Below are 22,488 nucleotides of genomic sequence, written 5' to 3'. Positions count from 1 at the left end.
AATATCCAAAAATTGTTTATTGCCTAGACACTGTGAAATTCTGTCAAGTCTGATCAACTGTTTTGTAAATGAACCGATTGACCACGAAGTTTGACGCTGAAAATAGGACAAACGCAAATAAAGAATGTACATGAATACAACTATTCTAATAACCTGTTTTATGTCTATTTTAGATCTTATAACAGCCAGTAGAGAGTAAAGTATCACTACGCAGCTTCAATATTCAAATTACCCCATGCATTCTCATAATCATTCCTTACTTTTACTAGATCTGTATGCATGAGTCAAGGAGTAGATTTATACGCAGATTTTTCTAAATCGTTAACAAACATGACAAGACTAATATCCCGTACAGCTAGCCTGGTAAAAATGGGCGCGATGCGAATGATAAATACTGGACAATATGTTTGACCCGCAGATTTTGTCAGGTGGGGATTTTGGAATACCATTGATATTGATCACTTTCAAAAAATGTTCATATTTGTTAAAAAATAAATATTATCTCGATTTATTTAAATTTCTCTACTTTTCCTAACTTGATCTTGCATTTGATAATTTGTAAATATTTTTTTTGTACCTCATGTGTCATTGATATGGTTTGAGAGAAATAAACATTCAAACATTGGAAGGACATATGATGACCGTCAGAAGTAACTATATATATTTTTAAACCCATTCCCTGTAAATCTGACCAGGTAAAAACACGAGGACTATGTTCTTGTGATAAATGTGTCACTTTCAATTCCATAGGTTTGATATCTCAAAACATTTTTACCAAAACAAAGTACCCTGTTATATAATCTTATTGTGCACATGGTTAACATCAATATGTAAAATAGTTTTGTGAATGTAATTGAGTTTGTATGAAACGTATAACAGAATTTGAGATTTGTGTTATTCCCAATTCAAAGTTCAAACAAGGTCATTAAAAACAATATTCATATCAAAACAAGTCGAATAAGGTTCTATTTTTAGACGTTGGAGATCGTTTTGCAAATCTTCGTTACTAGAACTTTGTGATCTTTATTTTTTTTAATATGAAATCATGGAACTGTTAATAATTTTTAAATAATTATTTTGCGCATATGTACTAAACAAAGTTTGTATAACAGAATATCAGAGAAAAATTGCATTTTCAATTATTATTGATGCAAGCAAAAATTCATACATGGATGAGAAATAAAAATAGTAATTTTTCAAATCGTAAAGAATAAAAGATAAAAATAGGCAAGATACATGCAACATAACCCAAGCTACCACATAACTTGACTATGCTACACATAAATGACTTAGAATGCATAAAATAAAACTAATTATAATGAACATTACTCTTCAAAAAATATTTTATCAAAATCTTTTGCAGATAGGGACGTCCATCGTGTTTTTATAAACTACACGTACAAAGTTTCGTTAATTCCGTTCAGCAGTTGTTGCGCTGACAATATATCTCAGTAGATGTTCAGTATTTGCCAAAATTCGAATATTCCAAGAAAATATTGGAAACAGAATTTCCTTTAAATGCCCATCTACACATAATATCCTTATCAACTACAATGTTCCATAAAACTATTCAGTGTTTCAAGACGAGTTGCGCTGACAGTTTGTGACGTAACCACAATTTGAAAGTAAAAATTCCCAAAATGGTACATAATGCACATCTACACAATATGTCCTTATTAATTCCTAAATTACTGTTAATTAGATTACGACGAGTTGTAATGACACTGTTTCAGACGTTTTCTTTTCCATATTGGTCAAAATTCCAAAGTCAGAAAGGCAAATCCCGTCAAAAATAATGGAATTTTCTAAATTATGTACAACTACACATGATGTGCCTTTATCTGGTGGGTTTCTTGAAATTCTGTACACCAATTTAACAGGGTCGGATGGTCGTGTCAATTCTTAATGACATCTGATGCTGGTAAAATTTTCAAGCTAAAAAGGGGCAAAATAAAATTCACAGAAAAATGGTAGAATCAGGACTTTCTGTGAATATCCAATTCTACACATGTGCTTAAAATAACCTCATAGTTTTATGTAATTCTGCTCAGTGGTAGAATGATACATGTAGTTGTGCCGATTTGTTAAAACCTAGAACTAAGACTTGTGAAAAACAATACCTCTTCAACTTATTGTGCTTCTCTAATGGCCAAGAACATAATTATGTTTATTTTCTACTTTAATCCTTTTTTGAAAATGCAAATGAAGCTGCAAAGGTTTGCATATAATTTTTACCTCTAGATATGTATTTAGCACAAAATCAAAAACACAAATGTCAAATAGTCAACTTTAATATATATAATAAAAAAGAGTCATAAGAATAACAAAAACAAATATCACATATTAGTGCATTGTATATTTTATAAAATATTCAGCTGCAGGCAAGAAGGATTTCTTAAAAATAAGAAATTATTAAACACATATTATTCATGAAAACAGAACAGCCATCCCTACCAAGTATCATCCTAGGGTCTGTTTATAGAACAGCCACCCCTACCAAGTATCATCCTAGGGTCTGTTTATAGAACACCCACTCCTACCAAGTATCATCCTAGGGTCTGTTCAGAGTTATATCACCATGTAAAATGTATATTTTACATGTTGCGAACATTTTCTATAGTTTAGCTTGTTGGTAAATTAATGTTATTTACTCTTCTTAATTATCGTGAAATTCCTCCTGACTGTGATGTGATAGAATGTAAATTAATGTTTATCAAACGCCTTAACTGTAACAAAGAAATAGGACATCAAAGTAATCAAGTGTAGCTTTGGGAAAGATACTTATTAGAAAGGCGGGATTGAAGGACAATGGTTTCAACTAAGAAATGTGTGTTTGACACTAATAGAGTTAATGCAATTACATAACAATTAGCGGATTAACGCAGGTGAATAAATGGGCGTTTACCTGGGCGATGGTCAGTTAGGATCAAGAAATATATTCTCTGATTGGGTGATTTATACATGTCAATTATTTAGAGGGTCACGCCAGTAATATAATATTATATGTTTTAGAGATGATTGAAGTTAGTTGAATAGAGTCCGAGTTCGATAGATAGAGGTTAAGAGTCAAGATACAAGTCGTCTGTCTAATCCGTTACGTTTTCCCTCACTGTCATATGTAGGTTAACATTAAGTTAGAATTATTAATAAGCGAGTTCCCCCTTTTTAATGTGTACGGAGTGGAGAGTAACTGTTTGTATAATTGTGTTATTAACTGGAATAAATGTGAAAAATACAGCGAGTGTTGAGCTAATTCCCTAGTAATCGCCCGGTACAGAAAATACCCCATACGGTACAAACCCGGCGGTTATAATTATCTTAATTTTTTTTTTATCATTGAGGTCAATAGAAATTTCAATTTTAGAGGGGCATAAACGAAATTAAAAAACCCAAAAGAATTAAAAAACATAAATGATTTTAGCGGTAACTACTGACTACATAATGTGCTAGTGTAATATTTTGCAATGTTTGAGTAACAAATAATTTCATTTCCATAAAAATAACTATTTCTTAGATTGATTTTATCTTCTTACATGCTTGAAATTAGACATTTAAGATTTAAGAATGCGAGATTTTCAAAAGTTGTCGTGTGAAGTTAAATCTGAAGATATTCAAGATAGTGAGCTAGGTCTTCAAAACACTACAGTCACAAGTAAATCGCAGGTACTTGGCAAAAACCAATCTCACAACTTTAAAACCTTTTTCAAACATCAAGAAGAGATCAAACACTGAACGTTTCAACAGGTCTCCATTATTCACTCTTTCTGTGAAAGGAACTCTTTCTCTCTTCTGGCAAAAGTTTCTGCTACCAACAGAGGGAATATCAAAGTGGCTTCCCCATACACCTGCAAAAGATTCATTGTTATTTGGAAGATAATTTGGTATGTCAATGCTTCAATCTCCATTTCAAGTCAATACATGGTATTAGTACTTGAACTATTCATTTGTTTTGGAATGAATAGGCACCTTCTACTCACTTTGACAGGCTTGGCTGTTTTCTTGATTTTCCCCCAAGATACTGCTTCATCAGGACTTGCTCCAGCATCACTTCCATCAAATTCAGCTGCAGTGTTCACAAACACGCTGAAGTCAGCACCATTTCTCTGAAATTCATAGAGCATTTGGTTTGGTTTTTTTAATTCTTTTCTGATTTTTAAAACAAATATTTTGCATGTTTTGATATTCCAAAATTTGAAGTTTCTGTTAAAACTGACTTTAAAAATCACAGGAAATTTTCAAAGTTAAAACTTTTTGGGGTAATTTTGATAACTTCCTTTTTTTCTGTTACGACAAGTATCTGATTGTGACAAACTTACCATCAGATTGGCATTACAGATGTGATGTTTGATGACTCCCCCTCCTAGAATTATCATCCCTGTGTTGGCAGCATATACTGCCTGACTGTTCACCCGATGGATATCTGAAAATAAAATTGTATTGAACCATCTAAACATATTTTGCTTTATTTTCTAAATTATTATATCGACATGTTTCAATAACTTATACAGTATCATTAACTTATACACATGCAATTTTAAATTACTTAAAAAAAATTTCAATTGTAAGAAATAAACATTACAAGTCAAAAATGGTTGAATTTCCCTTACCTTCCACAATGTCCAGCACCAAGCCAGGGTTTTTGAAGGAGTGAAAGTAAATCATATCTCCTATAGATCCATCAGTGAGGGCTGGACAGAATACTGGAATGTTGTTCTGAAAAAAGTGGAGAGAAGTGGAAAAATTGAGGAAGGTTCACTATTCAAGGTCCTTATAAGGACTGTTTTCCAAGGTAGACAATCATCTAAATCTACTATTTACATACTTTTTTTTAACAAATGTTAAAATTGACATAAATTTTCAACACCACATTCACACATTTGTTGGTGGGCTTACCTTGTAGGCCCAGTAGTACACAGACTCGGGGTTGTCGATTTCCTTTCCTAATCGAGCAATCATCTTGCTTGGAGTCCACAATACACCCTAAATTAGATGTAAAAATAGCCGTTAACAATTTGGATAAATTAAATGCAACATCACAAGGCAAACAATACAAAAGCTCAGTATAGCGTATAGTCATAAACATAGGTGATTCTTTTACATATTGTCATCACAGCTTTTGTACTAACTCCTACCATTGTATACAGATAAACCATTTCTGCTCCAGTTAATTTCTACCCACCTCATTTTTCTGTTCCTCCAACATTTTGTCTAGAATGGGCATCAGCCAATCTTCAAACAGGCAGTAGTTTTCATTTGGTACCAGCAGATTACCAATCCTGTTTATTCCTCTCTCCCTAAGATCACTTCCCTTCAGAGAAAAGTCCCCCAGGTATGTAGGAGCCAGACATTTAATAAAGTCCTCTTCTATTCCACCAGCTGTTGAAACAATGCAGTCAACCTATTCAAATTAATTATACAGAACTTTAAAAAAAAAACTATGTTAAATTAAGCAAAATAACTTTTCAGGTTTTGAAAAGGAGTAAATCTTTCAGAAATATTTTTTCTTTCGAAGTATGTTAATACAAAAGCTCAGTATAGCGTATAATATAATACATCATATTTTCATACATAAGTCTATCATCACTGCTTTTGTATTAGCAAAGTGAACTCAAATTAATAGTCAATGTTAGTTTTATCTACTTAAATTACTGAGGAAGTTTCATGTATTTAAGGTCAAACGACATGTTCCTCAAGAATTTATTTTGTATCTCCTCGTAATAAAGAGTTCCAATAAAAAATATGAATTTTATAATTACTTTAAAAATGATCAAAATTTACTTGATATGTCTAGATGGTCGAGTGGTTAGAACCGTGGCTGCTCACTGCTAGAAGCGAATAGGTTCTAGTGGTCGTGAGTTCGAAGCCCCACCCCGGCGGATATATAGTTAAAATATTGTGAGTTTCGCTGTGCTGTAGATGTATTTATTTTTATATCAGCAATTCAAGTGTATTTTCAAGAAGATTATATAGGAAATTGCATACTCTAGTATTTTGCAGAAATGCCTGGTAACGTACCCTAATTTTTTGCAAGAAAGCTTGTCAAAGTAGTAGTAAACCATTAACAAGTTCCTGGCAAAAGTTATCTAAAAATGAGGAACGTGTCGTCTGACCTTAATTGTGACTATCAGATGTGGAAGTACTAACCATATTGTGTTGAGCCAGGTACCGGAAGGTCTCTCTGATCCCGGAGGAAATCAGGTTAGATGTGTAACCCAGAAAGATGGTACAATTGGATTTCTCTCTGTTACAGGGGTTCAGGTTCACCTCATCAATTTTCTCCTCAGGTAGAGGGGTCATCTTGCAATCAATCTGCAACAGATGGTTCGACCCTACACTTGTGATTCTATAAGGCATATACTGAAACTCTGACCACAATTATTTTGAAAGGCATGACACAGTCACAGGAACTTTTTAATATATATGGGTTTTGAGGTTGTTAGAATTCATTAATATTTCTAATTGCATTCATGCAAAAAAGTTGCAAGTCGTTATAAGAACTTAAACATTTTTTTAGGTGGACATGATACAATGGTTTAATTTTTTTTAACTTCAAGAAATATGTTTTAGATAAATAAGGAATATTTTTCAGTACTTACCATTTTATTAATCTGTTCCACAGCATGGCCAAAGTTGCTTGCCTGGAATCCTGACCTGGCATAGGACTGCAGTAATTTATGGTAATTGACTCCATCATTGAAGTCGTAACCTTTGACTGTTCCCACCTCTTGGGGAATTTTCTCACTCTTGACTAGAACTGCATCTGTTGCTAGCTTCGGGGGCTGTTCTTCCATTTAGAACTACAAAATACGATCAATGAAAAGAGGTAATGAACTACCAGCTACATGTATCACCTTATATCTTATCTTTATTCATAACCAAACGAAATTATATATCATTATTCTCTAAAAAGTAAAGATGCTTGGGCTTAAAACTTGAACATTAAATCAAATATTCTCTACAATAAATAACAGAAATAGTTGTTTTCATTCACTCACCTAACTTTAAAATATATGTACATGCAGTGATGGTCTGTTTTCTGTACTTACTTTTTGGGAATACATACTGGGTTTTTTTTTTCTACCAATAATTACACTATGTATGGTAACTACTCTTCCATATCAAAACTGTCTACTTGAATATTATCTACACAAGTAAATGACCCAATATGACTTAATATGGGTAATAATAAATATACAAGTACATGTAATTCTGGTCTGAGCAATATCAGGTGTACTTGTTAATACCGATCACCTCTCTCCAACACCTCCCCCTGGGACGACTGATCAATACTCAAACTTCTTGTATGTCATAAACAATTAGTTATCCTATCTAGCACAGACAACAACTCCGATAAACTCTGCACATTAACTTTCCATGTATCTTTTTCACACATTAGACGTGCACTAGTATGCAGAATTTAATATAAACCTGATATTAAAGTGGGATTAACTTGTGTATCATATCATCATGACACTACAGCCAAGAGGAAAAAAAACTTCAAGACCTGGTAAGTTTGTCTTTGATGTGTGTATTATCAATGATCAAGTCAGATGAGGGCAAATGACGATCACAAATGGATATTTCTTGCATTGATACAGTTAATCTTTATACGCTTTAATCTTATTGTTTAAACAAATAAACCATTTAAACTCTCTCCATTGCCTTGTAATATTCTTGTTAAAAAGATAAACTTGATGAGTTTTATTTAAATCTAAAAATAAAACAGTCTAATTATAGGACTACTTCATATTTTGCCAATAGAATTTAAGCATATCGGTACTTTGTCATTTAAAATCTGGGAAAACAAATGCAAAAAAATGCAAAATTTATGGAACTTGTTGAAACAACTCACAGAGGACAACTAAGTATACTTGATGTAGTCAAATATCTGCTCCTGATTTGAACCAATTTTTAAATGGTATTGTATCAAAATCAAATTCTTATAAACTTTATACAGAGGATATCTATCTTATTCATATTAATCTTGGTGTATTAGTCAAAATTGTCAAAAAGGTTTTTGTGTAGAAAATGATTGACATCACAAAATTGGGCTAATTCCCGCAATTTGCAAACAAATGAAAATATTGTCAATTTTCCTTCATACTTAGCCTTTGATAGCATAGAGCGCAGGTCTGTTCAACTATGATGAAGAGGTTCTCTGATCCTTAGCATCAAAGTATTTATTTCCTTCTAAAAATGTTACTGGTATTTATCCTTTAAACTTTGTAAATGAAATTTTTTGACGGTACCCATGCATTAAACAAAGTTACTGCAATTTTGGCCACAATGAATATAATGGAATAAATAATGTCTACAAGTTTAGATCAAATTAGAAAAAAAAAGTTGCACTGGTGCATCGGTGGCTCAAACCCCTTTATTTTAAGGTAGTAGGTCTTCATAAAACCACTAAGCAATGCATTTCTTTGATTGGTTTAGCTTATTATATAAACATTTGTCCATATGAAAGGCAAATTTATGGCACGAATAAAAAATTTCTAGATAATATAGGTTATCCAACATTGCTGAGGAACAGAAATTGTTAAATAACATATCTTTTTATTCATATAATTATTGTATATTCTTTATTTGCACAAGACATACATCTTATGGCATAGGTTATAACATATAAATAATAGCAATATTGAAATAATGGTATGGTACATGTACATGTAAAGTACATTGACAATGTATATAAAATAAAATTTTACTAACAGGCAAAAAAACAAGAGAAATTTTTCTTAATTATCATGAATATTGAAAGCTAGATGGAGATACTTCCCGAAATTACACAGTTCTTTAAAATTTTGAACACTTAATAGTTGTATAAATTTGTATACAGAAGGATTTTTCCAATAATTTTTCTTAATATATTTTACTAGGATTTCTCTATACTGCTGACATTTCAAAACAAAATGGAATTCATCTTCAATATCTGAATAAAATTTACATAAGCGTCTTTCTTTTGGTACATTACTGTGTCGTCCACTTTCAATTGCCAAGTCTATGAGATGACAATCTAATTCTTGTAATTTGTTTCTTATATGTAGAAGGTATTGATTTTGTTAAATAATATTGTTATACACATCATAGTAAAAAATGGTACTTGAGCAAGCCTGCGCTTGACGTTTCCCAGTCAAAAAACTGCAGAAAACACCCATACTTTGGACCAAAACATCAAAAAAAGACAATCTTCATGACCTCATTTCTACATATGACATTACTGTGGTTAGAACATAAAACATATTATTTGTAATATGGACTACTGTAAAGTCACGTGTATAGCTTGCAACTATGATTAATATGCACCCCTATAAGTGAGTAAAAAATGCTGAAAAATCTGTTATGTATAATAAGCACCCCAAAAAACGTAGAAACTTTTTAATGATTTTTTTTAAATCATTGATCTGTATGCCTTAATAATTAAAAAAAACATTGAAATCTAGAGGCCTGTTCAACAGTGTGAGCACTCCTGAGCGCTCGCCAATTTCCCTATATCTGCAAACACAAATTTGGCGAGAGCTCGCTCTGTTGAACAGGCCCCTGGCTGGTGTAGTGAGGTACCTTAATAACATAATAAGCTACATAGCTGATTCAAGCAGTAGCTAAATTGAGATATTGTACTGAACCTGTAAATTGGGAGATCACAAAGGCAAATGACAACCAATATTAGAGTACAACCATCAAATGGGCTACGTTTAACCTGAATTCACCCTATTCGAGAACAATAAGATCGGTGCCCTTTGGTGCTAGCTATATGTCCTAACTTTACCAAGCTTGCATGGATGGTGCGTCATATGATATTTATCATTTTATGCACTTGACATGCTTGAATGCTGATTCTGATTCATAGGAAAGTAATTAATTAAATTACAATTACTTACTGAAAACCTTCAATTAAATTACCATTACAAGGATTTTCAAGTGTAACATTAACAATTAGATTATAATTACTTTGCAAGTGTAACAATTAAATTACACATTACATTTGAAAAAAATACTTTTATCAAATTAAAAATGAAAATTTACTAAAGATATAGGAATATGTTGCCAATCTTTCAATCATGATTGAATACTTAAATTTGGTAGGTTAACTTCAAAATTAACAAGTTCGTCGCATGAAATGTTACTTACTGAAAGTACGTCTATCGAATGTCTAAGGGTAATTCAACATCATCGTTTTCGGTCTGTGGCGGAAAATTTCACAAACTGGAGAAACACGTTTTCTTGTTCAAGCGCACGATTGACTGAGATTTAAACTCTCTAAATCAATCCTTATTTTCAATTCGTTTATTCTTTTTATATATAAAATCAATCTAAACTAAGCAACAAACATTATTTGTAATACTATTTCAAACTGATGTAGATTTTATCAAAAACTTTTTCTCTGATCGATGTTGTAAGTGACCATTTACTTTCTCTTTGGATTGGAGAGTGTTGGCGATGCTACCACAACAAAATGTCGACAAGTGATGTTAGCCTTCCAGTTTTGGATGAAAACGAGAAGAAAATAGTGAATGAATTCTGTCATCTGTTAGAAAAGTCTAAGCAATTATTCAACGGATTAAGGTATGTGCATTTGCAGTAAATATGCTTGAAATTTAAGACAAATAAATTATGCTAATGATCTCCCTATAGAGTTCTTACAATGAGTTCGAATTTCCTCTGTTGTTCTTTACAATTTTAGTTAAGTCTATATTTTGCACAAATTAAGATATTTTATAAACGAATGGTCTATGGTGATTTTTTTTCTTAAAAACAAATAATGTTATGGTTATGAAGCATATATTTAATAAGTTGAGAGTGTCAGGAGAAAATGTACCCTAGAAGTATGGTACGTTTTTTCTTGAAATAACGTACCCCAGGGAAATCATACCCAGAATGTGAAATAATTATAAAAATTATTTTAATACTCTGAGCTAGATGAATGCATGAATTACCTCAAAACTGTACTGGCCTAAGCAGGTCCAATACAGCCTCTTGATTTACCTTTATCGTGTATATAGCTTAAATAAGATAAATAATTTAATAAAACTATGCAGGATAGCTTGATTTACCTATTTTGTCAAACATTTTTCTTAAATGTGTTATTTGTTAAGCATGTATATAATTGTCCTTTAGTGCAGTGATAGTTCTCATCTTTGAACTGTTCTGTAATCATTGAATGCATGTAAACATTACCCATCAAACTCTGTCTCTTTCAGAGACTTTGCACTTTAAGTTTTAAAAGTTTATAAGGGCAATTGATTCATGACCACATAGTTACTTCTTGAATAAAATATAAAGTAGTTCAGTTATGGTAAACAAGATAATTCATTGGTAATAATTCTGCACAATTGTAAAGAAATCATATTTGTCCACGCCTCACTGCACACAATGTGGTGAACAGTTACTCAATGGAAATATATTATTTGCTCAAAAGTGCATGTTCAAAAGCTGCATAGCTAAATCTATTTTTGATAAGGGTTGCTTTCAGAATATATTAAGTCTTTTCACTTTGGTAACATGACAAACGATGTTTCCAATATACATGAGTTACTTCATATTTAACACTTCTTGGATTCAACAAAGCTGTTGATAAACAGCATTTAGTGCCACTTTGCATATTTTTTCACCCATATATTATTCAATCTTTATTTCAGCAAATAAATGTGTTGAACTTGTGCATTGTGTAGGCCTATACTATGAACAGCTAGGTCATATTTATGTCTTTGTTTCTAAATTTGATAGATGTATTCTCTCAAGTAACAAAATAATCATCAGCATCAAAACTATTTGAAGGAAAGCTTTTTTGATGTTTTTATAGTGTGTGAATTATCACAAATGACAATTCACACCTTGAGATGCAATGTTTTGAGTACAATTACTCATTCGCTTAAATAGACATTCATGCATACATTTATGTAGGCATATTTGCTAGCCAAGGGTTTAAGATCCACTCTGCTCCTCTACAACCCTTGGCAGATTTAGCCAATGTTTACAGAAACAGAACGCAGTCTAGCCTATGGAACGCCTCAACTGCCTCATAGAACCACCGCATAGTGTAGTATCATCATATAATGAAGTATCAGCATGTAATGTTGAACTATCAGCACGTAATGTTAAAGTACCATCATGTAATGTTAAAGTATCAGCATGTAATGTTAAAGTATCAGAACCTAATGTTAAAGTACCATCACGTAATGTTAAAGTACCATCACGCATTCCATACCAGCCAATGAGTTAAATTGGAGCAGCTGAAATACATATTTTTCATATATGAGGTATTAGAAGAAATGGTCGTGTGAAAAAAAGAAAAAATAAGATTCCTAAGAAAACACATATATTTGGAATTATATATTGTATTTTATTTATTAATCGCGTAAAAATTGTAAAATGATTGTATTAATATGTTGTATAAAACCACAAGGAACTACACCCTCTATTAGTACATTTAGATTCTCTTAGCAGCCAATCAGATTCCGTTGCACGAGTGTTGAATTTGTCGGCTAAATCTGCCAAGGGTTGTAGAGGAGCAAACCCTTGGCTAGTGAAGATGTTATGTAGGTGGATTGACAAGTTCATTGCTGATAAGAAAGCTTAAATTTTATCGATAAAACAAAAAGCATCTTCAAAAAAATCCAAAAAGTTTGTCATGTTAACTACAAAATAAAAACTTAACAGCTTTTGTCTGAAAGAACCACTCCAGGGACTACATCTTGTACTTTGATTCTATATAGGCAGTGCTTGCTAATGATTTATGAACTATTATGAAAGCAATTATGCATTTTAAAATATATGCAACAGTTAGCTCTAGTAAGACACTTCTAATTCTTTATAGATTTGTATGATACTGTATCTTGAATTTGTCTTAAACAGAAAAATGATTTGAGGATGACGGATATGGCATCTGTTATAGTCTCTCACTTGTGGTCTAGCGTCAATGTGACCTGTAGCTGAAAATCACATTAATGCTGTAATATAACATTTATTCTGATTGACAGTTGTTGTGATCAATATGTTTGACAATGTGTTTATATCTGATATCCATTGTGTCTGATTTTATTGCAGGGATCTCCCTCAGTATGGACACAAGCAATGGCAGTCCTACTTTGGTAGAACTTTTGATGTGTATACAAAACTTTGGAAATTTCAACAACAGCATCGGTACTAGTTTTTAAACATTATACATAAACCCTCAATGGTTTTGTATTGTTACTTAATTATTTATTGTGAGCTTTTTAGCTGTTATGTTTGTAAATAAGTAAATTTTCTTATCAAAATTTGTTTGCCTCAGTTTTATCTTGGAAAAAAAAATATTATCCTACATTTGAGTTTATAGAAAACAAAGGTTAAAATGTAAGCTCCAACTCATGCAACTAATGACAACTCAGTTTAAAGAAATGGAATTAAGAATTATGTATCATAAACTGCCAATGAACAGAGGAATTATGGCATAGACTGATTAGTGTTTACATGTAGTACATGTACATGATTTGTGAGTACCGGTATATGTAATCAGTTAAACATGCATCCAAACTACAACAGCATGATCCTGACAGAACTATACTTACAGGTAGTTGTTCATAATGGTAAGAATTTTTTTTTAAGGTTAATGAAATGAATGCAGGAGCTGGAACTCTAGTGATTTTTGTATTTTCAGACAAGTTTTAGACTCAAAGTATGGTTTAAAGAGATGGCAGATTGGAGAAGTAGCTTCCAAAATTGGACAACTCTATTACCATTACTAGTAAGTCAAAGTAAATAAAAAATAATTATTATGTAATTATTTCATGTTTTGGACAACCTTGTACCATAAATTTTACTGTGGGATTTAAAAATAAAGTTGTTCATTTTGATTGAACGTACTTAAATCAAGCAGGCCAATACATGCTGAGTTTTAGAACCAATCAATTTTCATTGAAAATTTGGATTATGACATTTAGCATATTTGCTTGTATTTATAAAAATTCCAAAGGGATTTTATTGAGTGTGTTGTAGACTGTTGATCGGGATGGTTACAATGCTATTTATGTTGATAGAGGGCATTTGCTGTTAACTGTGTTAATAATCAATAATTAGTTGTCCATTACCAATCCAATATTATTGCTGCAAATTTGGGTAATTGTCCAAAGTACATGTATTGAGTTCCCAGCATGCTCTTAAAATTGTATTGATAAGTCCAAGAGTCCTTAAATTTTTTAATATGTAATAGTATACTCTACTAAATTTCATTTCGGGTGGAGAGGGGGAAGGGGGAGTTTAATAGATTCACCATGCCCACTTGTTTGTCCTTCAATCCGCCTGTCCACTAATTAGACTCCTAATCTGACTTTCATGTTTTGTCAATAACTTTTTATGAGAAGAAAAATCAGATACCCATACTTGGCACAGAGGCTATGTCATGCTCCAGGATCTGAGGTCATTGACCAAGGTCAAGGTCATGTCATCAATTTGGCACTTATCCCAAAGAGGTCCTGTAGGATTTTATAAGTTATTTTTTTGAACAGTTTTAGTTAGTACCAGTATTTGTATGAGAGTCGAGAGATCCCCTCTTAATGTTCATTGATCTTGTGTAGATCATAGTTCCTCAATTATTGTAAAATATTGGGATTACATACACCATAAATGTTTCATTTGCTGAAATGAATGATATACACAGTTTACAAATTCTTGAATTATTGTGCTGAATATTGATTTGAATTCATGTGGAAGAATGGACTATGCACTGTAACATTCTATTAATATATGTACATAATTATTTAGCCATGTATGCTCCAAACTAAACTAGCCAGATAGTTGCATTTTTTGAGATGAAAAGTCTAATGTATCTGTAAATGGATATGACTGTTTTTACACTATTAAAAAATACATCTGGCTAGGATCAAAGAAGCCCTGTGCTGCCATATTTAATTCCATGACATCTGATCCATGCAATCTGCAAAAGTCTTTCATGGAGTGTTAAAGGTTTCGCTCTCTCTGTAAATTTATACTTTGTGTGTACTTTAAACAAAGATGTTGGTCCACTGAGAGTTTCGGTAACTTAAGTACAGATAGCTTTGTTGTTGAATATTTAGCACACCTGTAAATAGCTGATTCTCTACCAAAAGTAGCTGACAGGTATATGTAAGGGGTTGCATGTTAGAGCTATCCTACATACGGTATGCAAATTGGTTTTGAAAAGGGGAAGGCTTTCAAACATTTGGAATTTGGAAAAATATGGTTTTATGTATTTTTATTGACATTTCATAAAGATCAATGGATGAACCCAAATAGTTCAGGTTCAATGGGTACCTATATACATGTATAAGAATTTAGTGTAAATACCAGTCTATTTGTACATGTATGACTGTATGTGTAGATCATTGTCTTTAATAGATTTTGTGGAAAGAACACTTTGGAAAATTGTCTTTCTATCAGTATATTCACCAGACCCTTCTTTATCAGTGGCTACATCAGACCTATTATGGCTATATCAGTAGATACACCAGACCCTCCCATATCATTAGATATGTCACACCGTCCTCTATCAGTAGATACACCAGACCCTCCTATATCAGTAGATACATCACACCGTCCTCTATCAGTTAATACACCAAAGCCTTCTCTATCAGTAGATATGTCAGACACCCCTCTATCAGTAGATACATCAGACCTTCCTGTATCAGTAGATACATCAGACTGTCCTCTATCAGTAGATACACCAGACCCTCCTATATCAGTGGATACGTCACACCGTCCTCTATCAGTAGATACACCAGACCCTCCTATATCAGTGGATACGTCACACCGTCCTCTATCAGTAGATACACCAGACCCTCCCATATCATTAGATATGTCACACCGTCCTCTATCAGTATATACACCAGACCCTCCTATATCAGTAGATATGTCACACCGTCCTCTATCAGTTAATACACCAAAGCTTTCTCTATCAGTAGATACACTAGACACCCCTCTATCAGTAGATACACCAGACCTTCCTCTATCAGTAGATACATCAGACTGTCCTCTATCAGTAGATACACCAGAACCTTTTCTATCAGTCGATACAATAGGTCTTCCTCTGTTTGTTGATTTATTTTTCCATCATCTCTCTCTGTTGATAAACTGGGCCATCCTTTATTAATAGATATACTAGACTTTCCTATCTCAGTTATACACCAGATTATTTTCTTTAAGCATTCAACTGTTTGTTACAGTGAATCCTAATCAGTAGATACATAAAAACCATATCCATCATTGGATACTCCAGTTCCCCTACGGTATATCAGAAGATAAAGCAGAGCCTTGTGTATCAATAGATTCACTTGTCCTACTCTATTAGTAGTATTCGGCTGTCAGATATGGTCATCCTCAATTAGTAGATATACCAGAACTTCCTCTTTAAATAGATTCAACAAACCCTCCCCTTTTAGTCAATACAGCAATTCCTACATTAAAATTACTGGTACATCAGGTATAATGGTTGTTAAGGAAGTTTTGGGTTTATGTTCATTGTTATATCTCTGTTTGTAGGAAATCAAATAATATTTTAAATAATTAATACTAGTGTTGTATTGTACAGAATTGATCAATACTGTTGAATGGAATGCAAAAAGTGTATATGCATGCATCAAACAAACCATAGAATTGTGTACTTTATAATAACAGCAGATATCAAATAATTTGTTGGGTTTTTTTTGCATATATCATTTTATTTCACCAGAAGTTTTTATGATACTTTCATGACTTTTAGTTTGAGAACAAGTGAAACTAACTACCTGAATGAGTCCTTTAACTTCTACTCGGCCATTCGACAGAGGGGGTATTACTCCAGGGCCAGTAAGGAAGAAAGGTAAAGAACAAGAAGTTCCCTATCAATGAGTTACATCATACTGTCCTTAACTCTGCTCAATATAACATGTACTAGGTAAATGATTTATGAGCAATGAATGTTTGGGGGAAAGACTTCAATGAGAATGGTATAGAAATAAATATGCATTGTTTATGTTTTTTTATTGTACAGTTTCTTAAAAATAAATTTTATTGTTGCCATTGAAATTAAGATATGACAATGCCAAAAATTTATGATTAACATTCACTTTTCCCCCCTTTTTAACAGACCAGATCTAATGGTGAAAAAGCTTAGGTTCTATGCCAGATTTATTCTAGTTTGCCTATTGCTGAAGAAAATGAAGCTTGTGAAGGACTTAGAAAGGGTATGTCTATTCTATCTCCTGAATATTGAAATGTGATTATTGTATATATTGTAATTATTGATCATAGAGGTTAGAGATTAAAACATGCCTGTCTTTGAAAAAAAAATTAATATATGGAACTAATACATGTTCATTTTAACTGCAGAATATTAAATATTTTCTTCTTGTAAGCCAGAACACTTGAGATAAACCATGAACCTAGAATCATATGAAATATGTATCTTTTGGTGTAAACTAGTGGCTAAAGCTCTAAGTTACTTTAACCTGTATATCATTAGTTGTTTTGAGACCTTGGCTTGTTTTGTAGGATCTTGGCAAACAGATTGATGATTATACCTCTACTTATCAACCAGAGGACCAGAATGAATGGAAAACAGTTCTGTCAGAAATTCGAGAATTTGAAGATGTAAGCATATTATTGGGTGCAAGTCTGAAACAATATAATAGTGTTGAATTTAACTTAATACATAATGATTGATGAGGACTTGCTTTGTAGGCCGACTGTACAGTGAGAGTGTTAGATCATGATGGTACCCCCATTGTGCTGTCACATAGACTGACCCCCTTAAATACTCCCCCTCTAGAGAAGGGAACCCCAGCCATTCTGAGATTACAAGAAATTCTCATAGTAGGAAACTCATCAGAACAGGTATGACATGAAACAGGATCTTGCTTACTCTGTGATCCCTTCAAAGTTTCCGACTATATGGCTGTTGTGATAACTACGGTTTTTACTGCAAATTGTTTATCTTGTTGACAGCTGAAATACAGTGAGCTGACATTAGACATGTTTAGAATGCTACAGACATTGGAGAGGGAACCACAGGAGGATTTATCCAATCAAATCTATGATGCTTCTCCAGCCCCGGGGAGACCCCCTTATGTGAGTAGTTAAGCCAGTGGTTTACTCCACAGAGACCACAGAAAAAAATTAAATATAAATCTTTTCTGAATTTTCTTTCATTGAATCAACAGAATAGGAATAAATGATTGACTTGACGAATTTCTTGGCGCCTCCTATTAGGACTTGAAATATAGACTTGATATAATGTACATGTATCAAAAAAAGAACACACCTTGTTATGTAAATTGTTATTCCAGAGCTTGAATCATTGAACCAGGCATTAATAAATGGTACCATAGTTCCTCACTACATGTATAAAGTAACATCCTTTAGAAGTGAAAGTTGCAGGTTCTTAATAAAGTGATTATTTAAAGGGCATGTGCACAGTTCTATTTTTCACAACCTTTGCACACACAAATATGTGTACTGTCTTCTTATACTCTAATAAACACAAACTTGATATCTTACTATGGATAATTATTGCATTCCATACTAATTTAAACTCTATATACTATATAGTAGATTCAAACTGAAGATGCTGACTATTTCACTTCATGTCTAGCTTGTTTAAATATTAATGAAAAAGTCCCTGAATCTAAAACACATGTACCTCTAACAATGTCAAAATGTAGTTTATATACTTTATAGTATTTTTTGTTATAAATCTTTTTGAATTGTAAAATAAAGTAGTTCAGATCGTAGGGTTCTAATATGCATATTATATTCCAGTTGTTGCCATCATATATGAAAAAGGAGGTAACTGGATATTGAGATTTCTGTGATATGTGGTAGCTTTTGTATTAATGTGATCTGAATCCTGATGTAATTTAAAAATTATGACAGATTTGACCAGGAAGCTGTTGTATTTCTTAACATAGTCTATGCACTAACAGTTTGCAAAGCTCTCAAACATTTTCTTTTCCTGCTAAGCTTTTGTAACTTGTATGCTTTAGTGAAGTAATATTGTTTTCTGTTAAAGGTCTATGATTTATTTATGTATATCTGATATAATTTCTGTAAAATTTGTTTGTAGTTATGACTGGATATCATTTGTAAATTGTACTCCATTTTTATTCATCATGTTATGAATGTTGGGGAATGCGGAGTGAATGTGTTTGCCATAACCACAGTGCATATAAAGCCAAATTGCCATTATTGAGCTCAATCTGACTGTGCCTTACTTTAACTTAATATATCACTTACAAGATTATTTAATGTGCATAATGACCTTTTAAATAACAGATAATCATATATGATCAGAAATACATCTTTATTTTGGTGCAGGAGAATGGTGAGAGGAACAATCGAAGAGAAAACCCGCACAAGTACCTCCTGTACAAGCCTACGTACAGTCAGCTGAACACATTTCTTGCCTCAGGTTTTAAAGAGCTCCCACCCACCGGCATAATACTCCTGTACATCTCTGCTGATGGCAGCCCTAGCAGCATGAAACATGGAGATGACCGTTAGTATCAAATATTAATCAACAATGTACATTCTTTATTATCAAAATGCTGAACTGTTGATCTTGCTTATAAAAATGGTAATACATGTAATACAGGATATTATTAATAATTTTACAATATTTGATGCGATATATCATGAAGTACTGTACATTTTACTGTAGCTGCTGCAGATTTCTGATTAGACAAAGCGTTTGGCCTTGAGAAATTTCTTTTTTTTTTCAAATTATTTATGGTAACCTACATAATATTTTAGCCGCCTATGACCTTGGAGGTGTCGTGACAAACTTCAGAAAAGAGGGAGAGGAAGTAGTGCGAACCAAGAAATTGGGACACTTGAAAGAAGTCCACTGGTAGGTGGAGGCCACAGAGTGCAAAGATAGATAATAAAACATCTCTTTAAAACACTGATTCCTTGTTCCAATAGATAACAAGACCTTTACATGTATTATCTGTTGCAGCTTACATCCTGGGGACTTGTATCCATACACAAGGAAGCCTTTATTTGTAGTGGTTGATAGTGACAACAGCTCTTCATTCCAGGTCTGTGAAATATCAAACTTAATGCTTGTAAAATTGCTCTTAAATAATTGCTTTCAAAATTGATGTCTTGCATGCAGCACAACAGTTTTTGTAGCACTTGCAGGTCAAATTTTACTTAAATGAATCATCATGAGAAATCATCACTTTTAAAATGGCATTTACATGTACCTACCATACTGGTAATGCTTTATCAAAGAAAGATTATCAGTTCTTTAATTCACACAAAAAACGGCAAGTACTCTCAGAATATACCTATAGGAATAAGATGTTTTATTTATTCTGTGTTGTTAATTATTCTTTCCAGAATATTCCCAATTTGTTTGGACAGCCTGTTGTTTGTTTATTGTCTCCAGAGAGGGCACCACCAACCATGCAAGGTCAGTTATCCACCAAAGGACCTCTCTTTGAATACACATGGAAATGCATGTAAAATATGTACTCTGAAACCCCATGATCTAACAAATGTACTTTTGTTACTAATGGGGACAGTTCACAGTTATAAAATATCCTGAATTATTAGAGTTCTTATCATGAATCGAGCAGTAATTGATTCTTTTAGTATATTGTTTGACTCTTTGGTTGATTACTTTCTCCATAGACAAGCACAGAAGAGGGAATCTCTTCACCATGTTTCTTCATGATCCACTGATGGCTTTCTGCTACGTCTGTAATATTTACGAAGTCCCTGTTGACCTTTGGGACAAATGCTCTGGAGTAATCGACAAATTCATGGCTGAGGCATCCAAGCTGTTCTCCAGATCAAAGAAGTTAGGTATGCATTGTCTAAAACTATGAAGTCTATTTCCTTGTCTTGCCCAAAGTCCTAAAACTCTGAAAACCTCACTATTGATCATTACTAAGTCTTACTGGTATTCCTTTTATTAAAGTTAGGGTATTAAAGATTGAAAGTGGGCTTGTCAAACTTTTACGGCCTGCAGTCTGATTGACCCTGAGTGATTTTACTGTCTTACTGCCTCTCTTTTAGACAACATGTATATCCAGTTCTTCGGTGACGACTTTCTGAGATTGCTTATGTTACGATTTGTCTTCTGCTACATCGTCTTGATTCTGCACAGGGGTTTCAAGGTATTGCTTTTTAAAAACATATCCAAATGAAATACTCAAATTGTGAAGCAAAAATATACTAGGTGACACTGTTTATATAAATGTTTTTGCTTGGTAAATTATTCATTTATCACCAAAAAATTAACTGTATCATGACATTGGTTTGCTATATTTATATTTATTAACACAACTTTTTAATTTGGTTACCCCCAGGGACCGAATTTCTACCCCACCAGTTCACCGCTGCTTCCCACGGATGAGATTTTGGAACACCCAGCCCTCTATAAAGTAGTGCTGGATTTATCCACAGTGGTGGACAACAGAACTTTGTTTGCTGAGCCGGGAGAAGGCGATCTACATGGAGCAACATAACCTTCCAATAGTTATTAGAATTTCCATTATTTTGCTCAGAATTTTCTTTTTTCAAAGTGTTTGTACTCTTTTCCTCATATTAAACATGGGTGTGTATCTTTAAATAGTAAGAATACAATAAGGGAACTGTTATCTGAAATTTGTATGCACAATGCATTACATTTTCATGAAATATTTTATCTTTATATTGAAAATGATGTGGCTTTGCATGTTTTAGAATACGTATGTATTATCCTTTTGTGTATTGGCTTGATTAAACCAAATCATTTTGACAATCCATATAGATACTATCAGCTTTTAGCATCATGTGATAACAGAGTGTTGATCTTTGTAAACTAGTCTCAATTTGTGATGTGTCCAAAGTGTTCCATGTTCAAAGTAATAATTAGTGAATCAACCGTTTACATTGACATTGTAGAAAAGGTTGTAAATATAGCCATTTTATGCCTTCCAATCAACTGCACAACAGACACTCTAATAACAGCAGGTCTCTGTACTTCTCTTGCTTAGTGATGCGTTTATCTTGATTGTGAAAATTTGAAATCCCTTACTTATTCTGCACTGAGAATCACTGTGACTTGACAAACTTGAAGTATATGTATGTTCTACGCATTATCAACATTTGTCCAATTATTACACATGTAAGGTAGATCAGCATTCCAGTGTTATATTAATATTAATTAATGACAACATAAAGAAATACTGTATTTCTAATCAACTTGACAATTGAGGACCAAGATGAAAAAAATTGACAATGAAATCCAGATTTAAATGTTTAATGAATGTGGTTGAATGTGAAGCAAAATTGCAGAAATCCTTTTTTATGCAATCTTGTTTTGGTAAAGTATGAGGTAGTTATCGTTATGATTAAATTTTGATTGAGTTTTTAAATTTAAGTTGTACTTATATAAATTTTATTTTGTGGCATAGCTTTGTAATATGTGTATATTTGGTGCTTTATGTTTTCATAAGTTTTATTTGTGTTTATTTTTTCTGATTTTATTTTTTTTACACGTTTAATTTT

The 22,488-nt window shown here is 32.7% G+C and overlaps 2 protein-coding genes and 1 non-coding gene across 4 annotated transcripts; 1 reads left to right on the top strand and 2 right to left on the bottom strand.

The window, feature by feature from the left end:
* Positions 1–2,275: 2,275 nt before the first annotated feature.
* LOC105339234 (deoxyhypusine synthase) lies at positions 2,276–10,269 on the bottom strand. The gene is made up of 9 exons (XM_011444689.4): positions 10,132–10,269; positions 6,597–6,797; positions 6,145–6,309; positions 5,180–5,398; positions 4,894–4,980; positions 4,608–4,713; positions 4,317–4,420; positions 3,978–4,103; positions 2,276–3,845 (listed from the first exon to the last, which is right to left on the bottom strand). The coding sequence occupies exons 2-9, from the start codon at positions 6,789–6,791 to the stop codon at positions 3,756–3,758; spliced, it is 1,092 nt and encodes a 363-aa protein (XP_011442991.3). The 5' UTR covers positions 6,792–6,797; positions 10,132–10,269; the 3' UTR covers positions 2,276–3,755.
* Positions 5,523–5,589, bottom strand: LOC117681939 (small nucleolar RNA U54). Its single transcript, XR_004596521.2, has one exon. It is a non-coding gene; the product is annotated as a small nucleolar RNA U54 (small nucleolar RNA).
* LOC105339232 (protein SCAI) lies at positions 7,302–22,411 on the top strand. Of its 2 annotated transcripts, XM_011444687.4 has the most exons (17): positions 7,302–7,507; positions 10,431–10,566; positions 13,048–13,143; positions 13,640–13,726; positions 16,715–16,813; positions 17,081–17,177; positions 17,485–17,583; positions 17,674–17,826; positions 17,938–18,060; positions 18,751–18,777; positions 19,306–19,486; positions 19,741–19,837; positions 19,946–20,027; positions 20,332–20,404; positions 20,626–20,799; positions 21,013–21,113; positions 21,306–22,411. In XM_011444687.4, the coding sequence occupies exons 1-17, from the start codon at positions 7,468–7,470 to the stop codon at positions 21,462–21,464; spliced, it is 1,824 nt and encodes a 607-aa protein (XP_011442989.3). In that variant the 5' UTR covers positions 7,302–7,467; the 3' UTR covers positions 21,465–22,411. The 2 variants fall into 2 exon arrangements, with proteins under 2 accessions (XP_011442989.3, XP_011442990.3); XM_011444688.4 differs by lacking the exon at positions 18,751–18,777 and having other exon boundaries at positions 7,309–7,507.
* The last annotated feature ends 77 nt before the right edge of the window (positions 22,412–22,488 follow it).

This window comes from Magallana gigas, chromosome 2 (genome assembly GCF_963853765.1).
Source record: "Magallana gigas chromosome 2, xbMagGiga1.1, whole genome shotgun sequence".
In the NCBI taxonomy this organism is placed as follows: domain Eukaryota; kingdom Metazoa; phylum Mollusca; class Bivalvia; order Ostreida; family Ostreidae; genus Magallana; species Magallana gigas.
This window is presented reverse-complemented; position numbering and strand designations above follow the sequence as displayed.

What these genes read in the sequence shown, in the direction of transcription:
- LOC105339232 (XM_011444687.4), top strand. Translation starts at nt 7,468, where the DNA reads ATGACACTACAGCCAAGAGGAAAAAAAACTTCAAGACCTG. An exon ending in TTGTGAAGGACTTAGAAAGG is followed by an intron (nt 17,178 to 17,484) that starts GTATGTCTATTC and finishes CTTGTTTTGTAG; the next exon opens with GATCTTGGCAAACAGATTGA. An exon ending in CATCATATATGAAAAAGGAG is followed by an intron (nt 18,778 to 19,305) that starts GTAACTGGATAT and finishes ATTTTGGTGCAG; the next exon opens with GAGAATGGTGAGAGGAACAA.
- LOC105339234 (XM_011444689.4), bottom strand. Translation starts at nt 6,791, where the DNA reads ATGGAAGAACAGCCCCCGAAGCTAGCAACAGATGCAGTTCTAGTCAAG. An exon ending in TGTACTACTGGGCCTACAAG is followed by an intron (nt 4,714 to 4,893) that starts GTAAGCCCACCA and finishes CACTTTTTTCAG; the next exon opens with AACAACATTCCAGTATTCTG. An exon ending in AAACAGCCAAGCCTGTCAAA is followed by an intron (nt 3,846 to 3,977) that starts GTGAGTAGAAGG and finishes AATCTTTTGCAG; the next exon opens with GTGTATGGGGAAGCCACTTT.